We start from the raw sequence: 17,525 nt of genomic DNA, 5'->3' as shown, positions 1-17,525 counted from the left end.
TACAGCTAGGGGTCTGAGTGTATCAATTGGGACATTAGATAATCACTACTACAAGACCTTGATGAGAGGAAGAGGGCTGCTGTTTGCTGATCAACAGTTGATGGCTTATGAAAAGACTGCTACAGCAGTAACAGATTACGCTATTGATGATGGGATTATATGTAGGACAGAGTATGCTCATGCCATGGCTAAACTGTCCAATTTTGGTGTTCTTACTGGATCCGAAGGAGAGGTTCGGTCACATCTAAATTCGTAGATTAGATAAATTCATGACTTTTCCTAGTGCTTGGATCATGGCACACACATGTACAGAGTGAATTGTTTGTTTGGATGAATGCTTAGATCACTATCTGATTTTTCTCATTATTGCATATCTTTTGTATGTACATCAATCAACAAATATGTGTGTCTGAGGAATTGCACTAAGGTATATCAAGAAAAAGAATAGTTTAAATCAAGAACTTGTCAAGATTTGATCAAAATTCGATTATATTATATAAAAATAATGCTGTGAGTCCTTTCTTTTCCCCGAAGCAAATACTACAGGAAAACCTAATCTGTTGGTACAAGCTAAGTTGATGCCGCCAAATTGAACAAAAAAGCGTAAAGATTTTCCAGATAGTTGTAAAGATTATTATAAACACGACGACACAATCTTTCCAAGTTGTAAAGATTATTATAAACATGACGACACAATCGGATTTAACAAATATGTACGTATATCAATATAACATGAAACAAGAATATAAAGAAGATCATACCTATTTGTTGTAGAACGTTAATTCAATGAATTGAAATCAGATCTGAGGAGGATAGGAATTGAAAAGAGACGGCTGAAGTTGTTCTTCTTCATCTATCTCAATTCCCTATGCTTCTCAGATATGGTATCAATCCTTGAAATTATTTTTTGTTTCTCTACGTATCAAATTTACGTAACATTGAAATTCTTGATACGTCCTGTAAGTCCCTCAGATGTGGCTTCAAACAACGAAATTCTTCCCATATACCTTCTCCCCTCTTTTTACCATCTCTATTTGTAATAATACTGCAACAAAACCTATAAAAAAAAACTATTTTACTTTGGTTTCCTATTCCTATTTAACTAGGAATCCCACTTTTTCTTGCCAAAATATTAAAAAACATAAAGACTTTTAAAAATATGCGGGAATATTTTTACAATTAACTTATGTTACAAACTACAGGACGTATTTAGTATTATTTATAAACAAAATTGACTATAAGGTACTTTTAAAAAAAAGAGACTATAGGATACTTTAAATTTATATTCTCTTTAATTTATCTTTTACTAGTAAAATTATCTGTGCTTCGCGCGAAAATTTAATATCACAGAATTTATAAAATAATACTTAAAACCTATCAGTCATTAAAATTAAAACACTATATTATCTTACATACAAGATTACATTGTAACAAACATTAATAATCTAAAGGAAATGAAAATTATTACATCTTATCATTTATCCTCAATAACATAAACATAAATTAATGATTGTAAAAATACATACCAGGATCTGTAACATAAGCAATGGTGCCAGTGATCCACTCAACAAGAGTAAAATACACAAATATTTAATTGTGAAGAAAAAGAGGAGGAGGTTCAGAATTTTCATTGTTTTAAAATGAGAGGAAATCCCTCTATTTATAGACAACAAAGGGTAGTGTGAACAAGTGTTTATTGTGCCTTATCGGAAAGGTTACAACTATTTGGAAAAGTTGCAACCCTCTGGAAAGGTCACAACATTTCATAAAAGTCACAACTTTTCACAAAAGTCGCAACTCTTCACCGAAGTCGCAACTCTTCATAAAAGTCACAACTCTTCATAAATATCACAACTTTTCATGAAAGGGGAAGGTTAGTTTTGGTAATAAATAAATTAAAACTATTTGTGGTAGCGCCACATAGGCGGGCCTAAGATTCTCTTTTGTATATGATATATGAATATGATTTCTAATTATTTTTTTCAAATTTAATTTTCCTTACATAATTTATGTTACATTTCTTTACTTCTCATTTTTCAAACTTTACTTCATTTGCTTTCATGTAATTTCTCAACCTCCAAATATTAGAAGGAATAATTCATTTACAAACTTGACGTTTAATAAGTCATGTCATTAAAGTTGATTTTCTTTGTTGTATGAGATTATAGACAAATTTGAAGTGATGTTTGAATTAAATATTGATTACTCTTTATTGAACATTTGAACTATATATTTTATGAAATTATGATTGTAATTATATATGTTTTGGTCTGCATTCTATGATGTTCTTGCAAAATGTGGATTTAATTAGAATTTTTATTAATTAATTAATTAAATTATTATTATTATTATTATTATTTTATAATATGAAATAAGAATATATAATTATTATTCATAACTATATATTTTTTAAAATAATATAGTATCTGGACTAAACAAAACAATAATAGGAATATATAGTTAAACGATCATATAGTGCATATTTTCACAACAGTACATTTTGGTAATCTTTCTAATCCCTCTACTTTATTCTTCATTCACTAAATCTTTTTTGGAATATACATATTCTGAAATTCTATTTTTTTTTGGTTCTTTTATCATTTTGAAGGACATATCATTTAAACGGAGAAGTGTTAAGTACTAAGAGTATTATATAAAAATACTGTTATATAAAAGTCTAATTGTAATATTTTTCACATTATTATTGATGTAGTGGAATTGTTTGATTTGTTACAAACTCTAGGAGATGATTTAAAATTGAATCTTAAAGAAATTATTTCACCCTTTTTGATGCCTTACATTTGAGAAGACAGTGGAGATGGATGTAAATTAATGCACCTATTTGTTGATATAGGGACAATCGGATTTAACAAATATGTACGTATGTCGATATAGCATGAAACAAGAATATAAAGAAGATCATACCTATTTGTTGTTGCTTTGTTGTAGAGCGTTAAAATTTAATGAATGAAATCAGATCTGAGGAGGATAGGAATTGAAGAGAGATGGCTGAAGTTGTTCTTCTTCATCTATCTCAATTCCCTATGCTACTCAGATATGGTATTTTCCCCATCTTCTCTACGTATCAATATACCTACCTATTTATAGCAGTCGACAAAACCTACTACAATTAGGAAAAACAAAACCTACCAAAAAAGTAAACGAAAATTAGGAAAAACAAAACCTACCAAAAAAGTAAACGAAAATTACCAAAAACAAAACCTACCAAAAAAGTAAACAAAAATTACCTATAACAGTCGACAAAACCTACTACAATTAGGAAAAACAAAACCTACCAAAAAAGTAAACGAAAATTACCAAAAAAGGAGTAATTATTTTGGTTTTCTATTCCTACTCCAGCTAGGAATAGGAATTCTGCTTTTACACAATTTTCTTCCAGAAATATTAATAATTAAACAAAGAGATTTAAAATATAGGGAATATATTTACAATTAAATTATATTTCAGGGGTATTTCATAAAAATTATCCATAAATAAACAAAGTTGACTGCTATCGGATACTTTTTTTATATTCCTCTTCATTTATCTTTTAATTTCTATGCCCCAAATATTCAACTTTGGTAATTTTCGTTTACTTTTTTGGTAGGTTTTGTTTTTCCTAATTGTAGTAGGTTTTGTCGACTGTTATAAATAGATAGGTATATTGATACGTAGAGAAGACGCAAAAAATAATTTCAAGGATTGATACCATATCTGAGGAGCATAGGAATTTGAGAATAAGATGCAGAAGAACAACTTCAGCTATCTCTCTTCAATTCCTATCCTCCTCAGATCTGATTTCATTTATTGATTTAACGCTCTACAACAAAGCAACAACAAACATGTATGATCTTCTTTATATTTTTGTTTCATGCTATATTGACATACGTACATATTTGTTAAATCCGTTTGTATGTGTCGTCGTGTTTATAGTTATCTTGAAAATCTTTACCCCTTTTTGTTTAATTTGGCGGCATCAACTTAGCTTGTACCGACCGATCGATTAGGTTTTCCTGTATATATGATCTGCTTGGGAGAAAAGAAAGGGATCACAGCATTATTTTTATATAATATAATCGACTTTCGATCAAATCTTGATTTAAACAATTCTTTTTCTTGCGTAAAGATGATAAGTAAAAGATTAGTGCAATTCCTCAGACACACATACAAAGGATATGCAAGAATGAGAAACATCAGATAGAGATCTAAGCATTCATCCAAACAAACAAGTCACTCTGTACATGTGCGTGCCATCATCCAAGCACTAGGAAAAGTCATGAATTTATCAAATCTACGAATTTAGATGTGTGAATTAAACATTGATTACTCTTTATCGAACATTTGAACTATATATTTTATGAAATTATGATTGTAATTATATGTGTTTTGGTCTGCATTCTATGATGTTCTTTCAAAATGTGCAATTAGTTAGAGTTTTTATTGATTAATTAAATTAAATTATTATTATTTTATAATATGAAATAAGAATATATAATTATTATTCATAAATATAATTTTTTAAAAACAATATAGTAGCTGGACTAAACAAAACAATAATAGGTATATATAGTTAAACGATCATCTAGTGCATATTTTCATAACAGAACATTTTGGCAATCTTTCTAATCCCACTACTTTAATCTTCGTTCACTACATCTTTTTTTGGAGTATACATATTCTGAAATTAATTTTTTTTTTCTTCTTTTATCATTTTGAAGGAGGACATATCATTTAAACGGAGAAGTGTTAAGTACTAAGAGTAGTATATAAAAATACTGTTATATAGAAGTCTAATCGTAATATTTTCCACATTAGTATTGATGTAGTGAAATTATTTGATTCGTTACAAACTTCAAATAATTTAAAATTGAATCTTAAAGAAACTATTTCACCCTTTTTGATGTCTTACATTTGAGAAGTCAACAATGGTGACGGATGTAAATTAATGCACCTATTTGTTACACTTAATTAAGTTCAGGTAGGTCACAAGCTTCATGGTAGAAAATGAAATACTTTAAAAAAAATATCTAGTCAATGCCCCTAGCATGAAATTACATTTTTGTCCATTCAACAAGATATTTATAAGGTCACTTGTTGTGACAAATATAAGTACATTAATTTGAGAAGCTAATTTTGTGTGTCATCTAAATACATAAACTTTCTGGCAAATAAAGGTCAGGTACAAAACATAAAAGCTTGCAAGTAATAAACGATATGATCAAGTATTCAAGTGAATGGACTTTTTGTGCCAGACAGATTTTAGCTATATAAGCTTGTAGAAAATCTTAATATTTTTATTTAGTATTTTTCAATGTACTAAAAGAAAAAAAATATATGCAGTCGTTTGTTGCTAGTATGCGTTAACCATGATTTCTATTTACCACAAAAAAATAATTCTTTAATTTCGTGAGACTCTGCTTAGTAAATGAGTCGATTATTCAGATGGTTGTATTATTTTTGTAGGTTCTTTATTTTTATTACATCGCTGTGGATTGCCACGTGAAATAGCAATGGAACTTTTTCATACATTTGTAATTCGTGGTCTAATTAGACAACATTGATCATGCTTCTAGGAGTTGCTAAGAGAAAAATTCGAGAAAAAGAATCCATTGTACGGGAAATACAGGACATTACTTGTTCTAATTTATTTGGTCTAAAATATAAGGAATTCAGTAGCTGATCAAATTGCATGATTTTTTTTTAATCATTATTGGAATAGTAAGAAAACCTTTTCATATATATAGAAAATATGGAGATGTTATATTCCACACATACAAAGGACAATGATGATAAGAACATTTCCAAGTTGCAACCAAGGAAGATTTGATTTTGAACTTGAAATCACAATAAATAAATAAATAAATATATATATATATATATATGTGTGTGTGTGTAAAAAAAGATAGTACTAGATATATATGGAAGTGAATGGACAAAAAAAGAAAATGATTTACATGGAAACAAAAAAATATGAATTGTCTGCCCAAAGGAATGGTCTCCAAATGCAAGCAAAACGGCTACAAGTAGCAGCCAATATAAATTCAGAATGACAACAAAACAAGTAAAACACTGACCCAAAATGAAATTAACCAACCATTTTCACTCCTTCCTTACCCATTTTGGGATGAGATAAGACTATGCTCATTCTGACACGTGGCACCCCTTCTTGTGGCTTAATTAACATATCTAATTATTAGCTCACCTACCCCACCCCCACCCCAAATAAAAATCTCCCAAATTAATGTCATTAGGACGGAGTTATAATTCTACTTATGGATTCGATAAAATTTAACTATACCAGTTTAGACAAAAATTCCACTAAGTAATTTATTCAGGACCCTTTAAATTGTGTATTCTAAAATCATGAACTCAAAATTCTAGCTTTATTGTGTATCGTGGTTATTGATTATTTAAATGTCAAGGACATGATCCAATGGTTACAAATGGACTAAATGAGGGTTGGTTAATTTGTGACCGTTAGATGGGAAAGTTAAGTGAAACCTTATCATTATATATAGAGGGGGAGACTACAAAGCAATAACCCTCTTGAGTTCAAGGGAAGCAAAGATAAACACTCAGAAATGGCTTCTTCAGTGATGTCCTCAGCAGCTGTTGCCACCCGCGGCAATGGTGCACAAGCCAGCATGGTTGCACCCTTCACTGGCCTCAAGTCCACCGCCTCTTTCCCTGTTTCAAGGAAGCAAAACCTTGACATTACCTCCATTGCTAGCAATGGTGGAAGAGTCAGATGCATGCAGGTTTGTGTATACTAGTCAAATTAAACAACAAAATTCATTGACCAAAATGTTATAGTCGCTAATTTGTTTGATTAACTATTTATGTATAGGTGTGGCCACCAATTAACATGAAGAAGTACGAGACTCTCTCATACCTTCCTGATTTATCCGACGAGCAATTGCTCAAGGAAGTTGAGTACCTATTGAAAAATGGATGGGTTCCTTGCTTGGAATTCGAGACTGAGGTTAACATTGATCTCCTCTGTTTTTAAAATTTACTAGTTAGTACTAAGTTTTTAATATGTTGTGTTGTGGGATATATATGTGCAGCACGGATTTGTGTACCGTGAGAACAACAAGTCACCAGGATACTACGATGGCAGATACTGGACCATGTGGAAGTTGCCCATGTTCGGGTGTACTGATGCAACCCAGGTCTTGGCTGAGGTGGAGGAGGCAAAGAAGGCTTACCCACAGGCATGGATCCGTATCATCGGATTCGACAACGTTCGTCAAGTGCAGTGCATCAGTTTCATTGCTTACAAGCCCGAAGGATACTAAAATGCCAAGTTTTAATTAATGTAATGTATAACTGACCCTATGTATTTAGGGGAAGCTTGTTTGAATCCTCCTTAAGTTTTTCCCTGGAGAAACTGTATTAATTTTACGTTGTTGTTTCCCTTCATCTTTCGAATTAATGGCATTTGTTTTAATACTAATCTGCTCCTGAAACTTGTAATCAGTTATAATTTATCCAAGTAATATCTCTCAGAAATGGCTTCTTCAGTAATGTCCTCAGCAGCTGTTGCCACCCGCGGCAATGGTGCACAAGCCAGCATGGTTGCACCCTTCACTGGCCTCAAGTCCACCGCCTCTTTCCCTGTTTCAAGGAAGCAAAACCTTGACATTACCTCCATTGCTAGCAATGGTGGAAGAGTCAGATGCATGCAGGTTTGTGTATACTAGTCAAATTAAACAACAAAATTCATTGACCAAAATGTTATAGTCGCTAATTTGTTTGATTAACTATTTATGTATAGGTGTGGCCACCAATTAACATGAAGAAGTACGAGACTCTCTCATACCTTCCTGATTTATCCGACGAGCAATTGCTCAAGGAAGTTGAGTACCTATTGAAAAATGGATGGGTTCCTTGCTTGGAATTCGAGACTGAGGTTAACATTGATCTCCTCTGTTTTTAAAATTTACTAGTTAGTACTAAGTTTTTAATATGTTGTGTTGTGGGATATATATGTGCAGCACGGATTTGTGTACCGTGAGAACAACAAGTCACCAGGATACTACGATGGCAGATACTGGACCATGTGGAAGTTGCCCATGTTCGGGTGTACTGATGCAACCCAGGTCTTGGCTGAGGTGGAGGAGGCAAAGAAGGCTTACCCACAGGCATGGATCCGTATCATCGGATTCGACAACGTTCGTCAAGTGCAGTGTATCAGTTTCATTGCTTACAAGCCCGAAGGATACTAAGTTCTAAAGATAACTAATTGCCCTATTTCTATAGGGACAGTTTGTTTGAATTCTCCTTTGGTTTTTCCCGGGAGAAATTGTATTCATTTTCCCTTGTTTTCCTTCTTCTTCTATTCAGTGTATGATCAATTCGAATTTCAATCAAGTTTACAAGAACTATTAATGACATTTGTTTCTTTACTAATCTGTTTGTGAAAATTGCTTAATTTGTGATGTATATCAGTTATATATATATAGCTAGCACCACAAACCTGGATTTGGCTTTAGAGTACTTCACTCGGGCCATACACCATGACAATGGCCTCATTGTATGCCCTGCTTAGAAATAGACCAATTTTAATTTGTTGCTATTGTAATTATATATGGATATTATTTTAGTTATTCGACTATTTTCAAAAGTGATCGGTAATTTCTAAGTATCATAAACAAGTATAGAATGAACACGAGAGAAAAAACAGTGCAGGGGTCGCAAATTGATTTTCATCTCTAAAGTTCTGATAGTATTATTCTTACAAATGAAAAAATTGTCTGTCTATAGTTAGAAAGAATAGCAGGATATTTTTAGCATATTTTAAAAAAAGCATATCCATAAGTCGATGAGATTTTGGATAAAATTACTATCCCAGTTTGAGAGTGTTCATCCTAACTTTCTTGTACTTTTCCCTGTTGAGGATATTTATTTAAATTATTAATAAAAGACGAGTAGACATCTAGCTAGTGATATTAATAAAATTAAAAAAAATAGCATGCATTGGTTCCAAATAAGTGTACATTGGGTATGACTACAACAACATATTCAGTGAAATTCCACAATAGGAAATTGAAATTGAGTGGGAACCAAATGTTTTTTGCAGAGAATATGATGAAGCATTAAGAAAAAACTGACAAATTGTTCGCTGAAGCTACTCTGTTGAAGTCGTTAAACCATGAAAAGATTATGAAGTGCTTCTCTTATTAGTTCGATCTCAAGTCCAAAACTCTCAACAGGATCACAGAGTCATTCCCCTCAGGCAGCTTGAAAAAGTATTGGTCCAAGTACGATAATGGCGTTGCTATTGATTTGGCGAGTATCAAGAATTGGGGCAGGCAGATTCTTGAAGGTTTGAACTTTCTTCATTGAAAGAGCCCTAAGATCATCCATCGAGACATCCAGTGCAACAATGTGTTCATTCAGAGTGGTGGGAAGCAAGTTATGATTGGAGATTTTGGGTTGGCAGAAGAGCTTCACTTGCTAAGGTTCTTGAACTATCACTATACATTTATAACACCTGCACAATCAGCATAGCTGAATATCATTCAACAATGGAGAAAAGAAGGGTGGATAAGAGAGTGACTTAAATATCACATCAGGATTGCGATGTAACCCAGCCTACTAGTACTTTGATTGTGGAAATGACATAGATAAGCTTCAAACAATAACATTTACCACGGCCCCCCACCCCACCCTTACCAAGGAGGGTTCTAAATTTTCATTTGTGAGCAATAACCAAACTTTGCGAGCTCATGAACATGATTCTAATAATCCATCTCATTGATCTACTTCTAATTCTACACGATGAAAGTTATTTACTCCAAAAATAAAGCTTCTTTTTTCGCTTGACAACCTACATTTACAATTTTAACTCTGCTAACTATGCAATGAAAAGTACTAGTAATGCATAATAGTTACTATTAAGTTTGATTGCAAAAAAGACGTACATTCATCAAATAAACATGTTTAACAATAATCACAGTAGTTTCAACTTCCAAACTTATGATATAACGCATGATAAGATGATAAATCATAATCATCATCAACAGCTGCAAATTACTATCATTCAGACAAATCCATGATATTGTAGTGCAAAGAAGACACACAGCATGTCAAATTGTTAGCTTTCTACTTTTTCTTGATTGATTTATATGGTCATCCATCGATCTTTTGAAAGGTACACAAATTTATTAGTGTTTCCCGTTGTGCATTTATATCCAACGCAGTGAAGTTCGGCTAATTGTAACTTTCCTGCTAAATCCATACTTTATTCATTTGAGTCCCATTAGCCAAAAGTCAGTCTGTATTACAGATTTTAAGTATGTATAAAAAAGTCGATCAATCAGCATCTAAACTTGAACTCTACTTCAAATTATTCAATCACCCAATCAGTTCCAATAACAATCTTATCTAAGAATTCAGTTCCAAGAACAAACTTCTCTGAAAAATAAATGTAAAAATACTCAATGCTAAAAGAAACTGAAGTTAACGTCATCCTGTATGTGGTAATATATCGTATTGATAATGTTCTAAAAAAACATGTTATTTGATGGGTGTTAGTTAATGGAAAAAAATTCGACTAACCAGAATATCAAGGAGCATTTGAATTGCCGCGTTGCTTTTCGATTTCTTGCTTTTGTTTCTCAACAAGTTTATCCAAAGCAGCTTGCAGAGCATCCTGACCTCCAATAAGCAACCTGGTGATGACTTCTGGATCTCTCTCAAATTGTGCCTCCTCGAACTCCTTTCTGACATTTTCTCTAAGAACATCCCGCCAGGGAATGCCTTGAGAGTTGGCCCACATGAAGAACCGGGTGGCGCGGATGACATCTCGGTAGAGACTTAGAGCCTCGCGTCTACTGCTAGTGAGTCGTTGTCTATTTAGGAGGTCGTTCTCATCATCATCAAGGCTCTTCTCCTTTTTGACCACATGTCTATCCAATAGTTCCTCCATAGTGTCTGGACCATGGTGCAGGAGGCGATAGTGATGCAAAAGCATCTTGACTTGAAACTATGATTCACAGCAGTTGAAAGATTTTGAAATTTTTGGATATTAGTGATAAGATGCAGAGTATTCAACAATGGAGGAAGAATTATAGAGGAGATGTGTGAAGATACATGGGAGAAGAGAAACTGAGAAACCTTCTCATTATCAATCAACACAACTAACTTGAGCAAAGCTCATACATCTGTATTTAAAGCTAAATGCTACAGCTTAACTAACTCTGACAGAATTGTAACTAACTTGTTTAACAAACTAACTAATCAACTAATTAATCACAAACAACTTTAATTAAACTTAATTGGACAGCTGGCATATACGTATAACTTCACACCCCTCCTCAAGCTAATGGTTGGAAGAGGTTCTTCAAACCAAGCTTGGACATTAAGTAGTCATGGGATAGTCTGCCCAGACTCTTAGTAAGCAAGTCAGCTAACTGCTCCTTTGTAGATACATGCTGTGTTTGAACCAAATTTTGTACTAGTTTCTCCCTTACAAAATGACAATCGATGTCTATATGTTTAGTTCTCTCATGAAATATTGGATTAGCTGCAATTTGAATAGCAGCTTTACTATCACAAAACAGCTGCACTGGTCGACTGATGCTAACACCCAACTCTTTATACATGCCTTCTAGCCAAGTTATTTCAGCCACAGTAGAAGCCATGGATCTGAACTCAGCTTCTGCTGAGCTCTGGATACTGTGTCTTGTTTCTTCGACTTCCAAGACACTAAAGCATTACCAAACATTACAATGTAGCCAGTGACAGACCTCCTTGACTCAATACATCCTCCCCAATCAGAGTCACAATATGCTGTTAACTTGTCTGTGTCTTCTGAAGGCATAAGTAAACCAAGTCCAGGCTCAGCTTTAATATATCTTACTACCCTCAAGGCAGCCTCCATATGTGATTGTTTTGGTTTGTGCATAAACTGACTTAGCACTTGCACTACATAGGTGATGTCAACTCTGGTCATTGTTAGATAGAGCAATCTTCCAACTAGTCTTTGATAGGGACCTGCATCATCCAGAATTCTATCAGTGTCTTCTGTTTGTGATCCTTTTATATGATCATCAAAGTCAACAGAAGTCAATTTGATATTTGCTTCCATAGGTGTGCTAGCTGGCTTAGCTCCACCTAATCCCATCTCAGCAATCAACTCTAGAGCATACTTTCTCTGGCTCATGTGAATGCCCTGCTGTGACCTGGCAAATTCAATGCCTAGGAAGAACTTTAATTGGCCCAAATCTTTCATCTTGAATTTGAGCTTCAGATCATTTCTAGTCTGTAGAATTATCTCTGAACTACTGCCAGTAACAAGTAAATCATCGACATATACTAACACCACAACAATCTGAGAATCTGCCCGTTTGGTAAACAAAGAGTAATCAAAATGACTTTGACAGAAACCAAGGTCTATCAGAGCTTCAGTGAGCTTCTTGTTCCACTGTCTAGGTGCCTGTTTTAGACCATATAGAGACTTGTTGAGTCTGCACACTTTACCAATCCCCCGCTGACTACCAAACCCCTGAGGAATATGCAATACACTTCTTCATAAAGATCACCTTGGAGGAAAGCATTATGAACATCCATCTGGAAAATAGGCCAGTGTTTAGCAGCAGCCACAGCAACCACAGACCTCACCGTGACCATTTTAGCTACAGGAGAGAAAGTTTCAGTATAATCAAGGCCCTCTTTTTGACTGAACCCCTTAGCAACCAGTCTTGCCTTGTACCTTTCAACTTCACCATTGGCTTTGTATTTGATCTTGAATACCCATTTACATCCAATAGGAGATTTACCAGGGGGGAGATCAACTAAAGTCCATGTGTGATTATCGTCCAAAGCTGCAATTTCTAGCTTCATAGCATCAATCCACAGAGGATTCTTTACTGCATCATAGTAGCTAGAGGGTTCTAAAGAAGCTGAATATGCAGCTAAAGCAGTGCTATAAGACTGGGACAAGCAGTCATAGGCAACATAATTGGAAATAGGAAACTGACAAGAGACAAGGCCCTTAGAAGGAGCTACATAGTCCTGCATCCATATAGGAGGTTTGGTGGTCCTGTGGGATTTCCTAGGAGCCACATCAAGAGGCAAAGTAGGAGGCTCAGAGGGAACAGGGTCAGAAGGCATAGGAGACTCAGCACATGCAGTGGGAGGATCAGGAACAAGGGTACTAGACACATGAAACTGCACATTATCAGGAGGAGAATAATCAGAAGAGAGTGAAGACACAGGAAACAGAAGAGAATTCTTATGAACTGGATGATGAAAAGGAAAAACATCTTCCTTGAAAAGGACATCTCTACTGACTATGAAGTCTTCCTCAGGAAGAGTACACATGATATAGCCCTTCTGAGTAAGAGAATACCCAAGAAGAACAGCAGGAAGAGCTCTAGGAGAGAATTTATCGGACTTTCGAAGACACGTAACATATCCCAAACAGCCAAAGACTCTGAGATGACTAAGATCAGGAGGTTGTTTATGAAGGACTTCAAAAGGAACCTTCCCCTTAAGAGTGGAAGAGGGTAACCTGTTGATTAGATAGACAGCAGTTGTAACACAGTAACCCCAGAATTTAAGAGGGACATTGGATTGAAACCTTATAGCCCTAGCAGTGTCTAGGATATATCTGTGCCTCCTTTCAACCACCCCATTTTGTTGAGGTGTGTATACACAGGAACTTTGGTGAACAATACCAAGAGTATTTAACAAATGTGAGACTTGAGAATTAAAAAACTCACACCCATTATCAGTTCTGAAGAATTTAACAGATGCAGAATACACATTCTTAATCATCAACATGAAATTTGTGAGAGCTACTATGACTTCAGCTTTGGAGGTGAGAAGAAATAACCAGGTATACCTGGAGTGATCATCAACTAGTGTAAGGAAATACTTTTTACCATCATGAGTGGGGACTCTGTAGGGACCCCATACATCACCATGAATGAGTGTAAAGCAGACATCAGATAAAGTAGAACTAAGCGGAAAAGGAAGTCTGGATTGTTTAGCCAAAGGGCATACAGTACAATGATCAGTATCAGAATCAGCAAAACAAACATTATCAAAGTATTTCAGCTTCTTTAATGTGTGTAGAGGCACATGCCCTAGTCTTTTATGCCATAAAGCTAGGCCTATGCTATTTTTCTGCTTTCTAACTAGAAACGAACAACAACTGGTCTTATGGAGACTTTTATTCTCAGCAGCTTGCTTCAAAAAATTGCAGGAAGAATTCATCACATATAGACCTTGATCATGTTGACCAATCCCTCTCACCTGTCCACTGTAGAGATCCTGAAAAATACAGAAATCAGGATAGAAGCTGACGAAGCACTTTAAGTCCCTTGTAAGCTTTGAAACTGACAGTAGATTGTGTTGAAAATCAGGTAAACACATCACATTATGAACTGTCTGATTATCCAACACTGTAGTAGATCCTAAGTGACTAACTTTTGCAATACTTCCAGTAAGCAAGGACACATTACCTGATCTAGAATTAGAGCAGGATTTAGCATCAAATAGAATCCTAGGATTGTTTCCCATGTGATGAGTAGCCCCCGTATCCACTATCCAGTTAAAACCACCAGTAGGAGAGGTAGTATAATTGGACATACATGATGCCAAAAGAGTTGTACCATTACTTTCATTTCCCTGATCAAGGAGGTGAAGAAGTTGGTGATATTGCTCAGGTGTGAAGTAGGGAGCACTTGTATATGGTCCTGGGGAAGCCATCTGTGATGAACTTTCTCCAAACTGACCTGCAGAGCTAACATTAGGAGAATTTGGGAACCCTCTAGATGCATTTATAGAACTACCTGCATAACCTCCAAGATCAGATGCATGATTCCTATTACATTGAGAGTTAGCATCTCCAGCAGCATAGTGAACAGTCCTTCCCCTTCCAGTTGTGGGTGAGTTGCTAGACTTCTTCTTGAAAGTGTGCTTGAAGTTAGCAGGGTAACCATGTAGTCTATAACAAGTACCACTGGTATGACCTGTATGATGACAGTAATCACAGTACAGACCTTGATTGCCTTTTGCAGTTTTAAGGCTGGAAGATGATCCATTAGGCATACCAACACCAAATGTGGAATTATCACCAGAACTAGAGAAACTTCCTCCATGATATCCAGAATTGGAGGATGTATTACTAGAGCTTGATCCCTGTTTAAAATTGCCTCTATTACCAGAGCTGTAGAATGCAGTACCTTCACTCACCTCAGCAGATTGAACTGCTTTGCCCAAAGATCTCTGGCTTTCCTTTGAAACCACCATGGAATAGGCTTGGTTAATGGAGGGTGTAGGAGACATTAAGAGAATCTGACTACGACTCTGAGCATAGGAATCGTTTAGGCCAGTCAAAAACTGCAGCAATCTCTGATACTCGAAGTGATGCATATATGTTCTGGACTCTGGACAATTGCACCCTGGGCATGGCATAATTGCATCAAATTCATCCCAACACTCACGTAATCTAGAGTAGTAGCTAGATACAGTGGAAGTTCCTTGAGACATTGTATGAATCTCCTTATAAAGGTAGTGAATCCTAGATCCATCAACCTTATCAAATCATCCCTTTAGATCGATCCATACCTTTGAAGCATTAGAAGCATAGATGACACTACTCAGTAAATCCTTCCTGATAGAATTGATAATCCATGAGAGCACTATGGCATTGCACTTTTCCCACAGATCATGAAGAGAAGAAGGAAAAGCTTCTCTAGGATGTTTACCATCAACAAATCCCAATTTGCTCTTTCCCAGCAACCCTAGACGCATTGATCGGCTCCAAATTGCATAATTCTCCTGTCCAGTAAGCTGAATAGAGACTAGAGAGCTTCCTGGTGTATCACTTGGATGAAGATACAATGGATGATGATGATCAATCTCTACAACCTGAGTAACTGCTGATGTGTTACCAGTCTGATCCTCAATCGCCATGAATACGCACCGAGAATTGGTAATCTAAAACTGAAAGAAATACAGCGGAATAACAACTAGGTTGAGAACCTAGGCTCTGATACCATGATAAGATGCAGAGTATTCAATAATGGAGGAAGAATTATAGAGGAGATGTGTGAAGATACATGGGAGAAGAGAAACTGAGATACCTTCTCATTATCAATCAACACAACTAACTTGAGCAAAGCTCATACATCAGTATTTAAAGCTAAATGCTACAGCTTAACTAACTCTGACAGAATTGTAACTAACTTGTTTAACAAACTAACTAATCAACTAATTAATCACAAACAACTTTAATTAAACTTAATTGGACAGCTGGCATATACGTATAACTTCACACCAATCATAGTTATGTCGGCACCACGTCATTAATTTTATTTTTTTTAACTTATTCATCATTTTTTCTTATAAACTTTTTGAAATTATTTCACACTAATTAATTAATTTAAAACGCATTTTCTAAAATGAAAATTCAAAATGTGGATCCATTTTCATCCCTCCACTCCCTCCCTTTCTTTCTTCTTTCTCGCTCTTTACTATTTTCAGCCCTTCACCGCTCTCTTTTTTTCTTCACTATTTAATACTATTTAAAAATATATATATATAGAGAATGAACCATTACAAATTTACAATACTCATGCCCCCTATAGAGAAGGATCCATTACAAATTTACAATACTCATGCCCCCTATAGTTACAAATTTACAATACCCATTGCCCCCCCCCCCCCCCACCCCCTCCAGTCTGTCCCTTGGGAGAATGAATTTTCTTGAAAATAATTCATATTATTAACATCACAAATAATAATAAATAAATAAATAAAAATAGGTCAGTTAAAATCCTAGAAAATTTATATTTGTGAAATCGACATCAAAAATATGATGTTGGTGTTAGATTTTGTGAATTACTAAGGGATTGATGGAATGGAGGTAGTGGGCAGAGTTGGAAATGAAGATGGAGGAAGAGGTGACTAAGGAGGAGTTTGTGCTTCAATGGAGAAGAAGTTATATTTGGAAAAGCAATTATTAAAAAAAAAAAGATTAAAAGTTTTTGGATATTAAGAAAATTCACATATTTTTTTTATAAGTTAATATATATAAAAATAATAATATTTAAAGTATTAGTTATATATCGACTAGTAAATAAAATATCATGAGTACAATTTTATACATTTAGTTTTTTTTTTTTTTAAAATCATGGGCTTTAGAAGAGTGAGTGCGCTCACTATGCCACGTCAATCCTTATGGGTATATTTAAATCACTTGAGAATTGTTAAGAAGATATTTAAATGCCCGTTTAATTAAAGTGTTAAAGTAAGATTTGCTATCAAATTTGAGGGTGATTTTATTTTTTATCTCTAGAAAATAATATTAGATTTTACAATAAACTTCTACAAGAATAGTCTACTTATAATATTAATGAACTTAAACAAAAATATATAAACACATAGGTTTAAAAATAAAATATTATATATATATATATATATTAAAAGATGTGACATAAATTAGGCTTTAAAATGGTAAAAAATTATTCAGAGGATAATATATATATATATATATATATATATATATA

The 17,525-nt window shown here is 34.4% G+C and overlaps 4 protein-coding genes across 4 annotated transcripts in view; 3 read left to right on the top strand and 1 right to left on the bottom strand.

The window, feature by feature from the left end:
• Nucleotides 1-256, top strand: part of LOC107058030 (neutral peroxidase-like) — an 830-nt gene extending 574 nt beyond the window's left edge. Inside the window, exon 2 of the mRNA XM_015303295.1 lies at nt 6-256. Within this exon, the coding sequence (XP_015158781.1) occupies nt 6-256 (251 nt within the window). The remainder of the gene's footprint in view (nt 1-5) is intronic.
• Nucleotides 257-6,550: 6,294 nt separating this feature from the next.
• On the top strand, nt 6,551-7,454 carry LOC102601229 (ribulose bisphosphate carboxylase small chain 2C, chloroplastic). Its single transcript, NM_001425403.1, has 3 exons — nt 6,551-6,758; nt 6,848-6,982; nt 7,068-7,454. The coding sequence occupies exons 1-3, from the start codon at nt 6,582-6,584 to the stop codon at nt 7,296-7,298; spliced, it is 543 nt and encodes a 180-aa protein (NP_001412332.1). The 5' UTR covers nt 6,551-6,581; the 3' UTR covers nt 7,299-7,454.
• Nucleotides 7,455-7,506: 52 nt separating this feature from the next.
• LOC102600888 (ribulose bisphosphate carboxylase small chain 2C, chloroplastic) lies at nt 7,507-8,410 on the top strand. The gene is made up of 3 exons (NM_001425402.1): nt 7,507-7,688; nt 7,778-7,912; nt 7,998-8,410. The coding sequence occupies exons 1-3, from the start codon at nt 7,512-7,514 to the stop codon at nt 8,226-8,228; spliced, it is 543 nt and encodes a 180-aa protein (NP_001412331.1). The 5' UTR covers nt 7,507-7,511; the 3' UTR covers nt 8,229-8,410.
• Nucleotides 8,411-8,978: 568 nt separating this feature from the next.
• Nucleotides 8,979-11,051, bottom strand: LOC102600553 (uncharacterized). Its single transcript, XM_006363048.2, has 2 exons — nt 10,564-11,051; nt 8,979-9,496 (listed from the first exon to the last, which is right to left on the bottom strand). Exon 1 carries the CDS (start codon nt 10,976-10,978, stop codon nt 10,571-10,573), a length of 408 nt encoding a protein of 135 aa, XP_006363110.1. The 5' UTR covers nt 10,979-11,051; the 3' UTR covers nt 8,979-9,496; nt 10,564-10,570.
• Between the last annotated feature and the right edge of the window lie 6,474 nt (nt 11,052-17,525).

The sequence above is a fragment of the Solanum tuberosum genome, unplaced genomic scaffold (assembly GCF_000226075.1).
Source record: "Solanum tuberosum cultivar DM 1-3 516 R44 unplaced genomic scaffold, SolTub_3.0 scf00423, whole genome shotgun sequence".
Taxonomy (NCBI): domain Eukaryota; kingdom Viridiplantae; phylum Streptophyta; class Magnoliopsida; order Solanales; family Solanaceae; genus Solanum; species Solanum tuberosum.
Note: the sequence above shows the minus strand (reverse complement) of the source record. Positions and strands in the feature narration are given on the sequence as shown.

Coding starts and splice junctions, on each gene's coding strand:
- LOC102600888 (NM_001425402.1), top strand. CDS start 7,512: ATGGCTTCTTCAGTAATGTCCTCAGCAGCTGTTGCCACCCGCGGCAAT. Junction 7,689..7,777: donor GAAGAGTCAGATGCATGCAG/GTTTGTGTATAC, acceptor ATTTATGTATAG/GTGTGGCCACCAATTAACAT. Junction 7,913..7,997: donor GCTTGGAATTCGAGACTGAG/GTTAACATTGAT, acceptor ATATATGTGCAG/CACGGATTTGTGTACCGTGA.
- LOC102601229 (NM_001425403.1), top strand. CDS start 6,582: ATGGCTTCTTCAGTGATGTCCTCAGCAGCTGTTGCCACCCGCGGCAAT. Junction 6,759..6,847: donor GAAGAGTCAGATGCATGCAG/GTTTGTGTATAC, acceptor ATTTATGTATAG/GTGTGGCCACCAATTAACAT. Junction 6,983..7,067: donor GCTTGGAATTCGAGACTGAG/GTTAACATTGAT, acceptor ATATATGTGCAG/CACGGATTTGTGTACCGTGA.
- LOC102600553 (XM_006363048.2), bottom strand. CDS start 10,978: ATGCTTTTGCATCACTATCGCCTCCTGCACCATGGTCCAGACACTATG.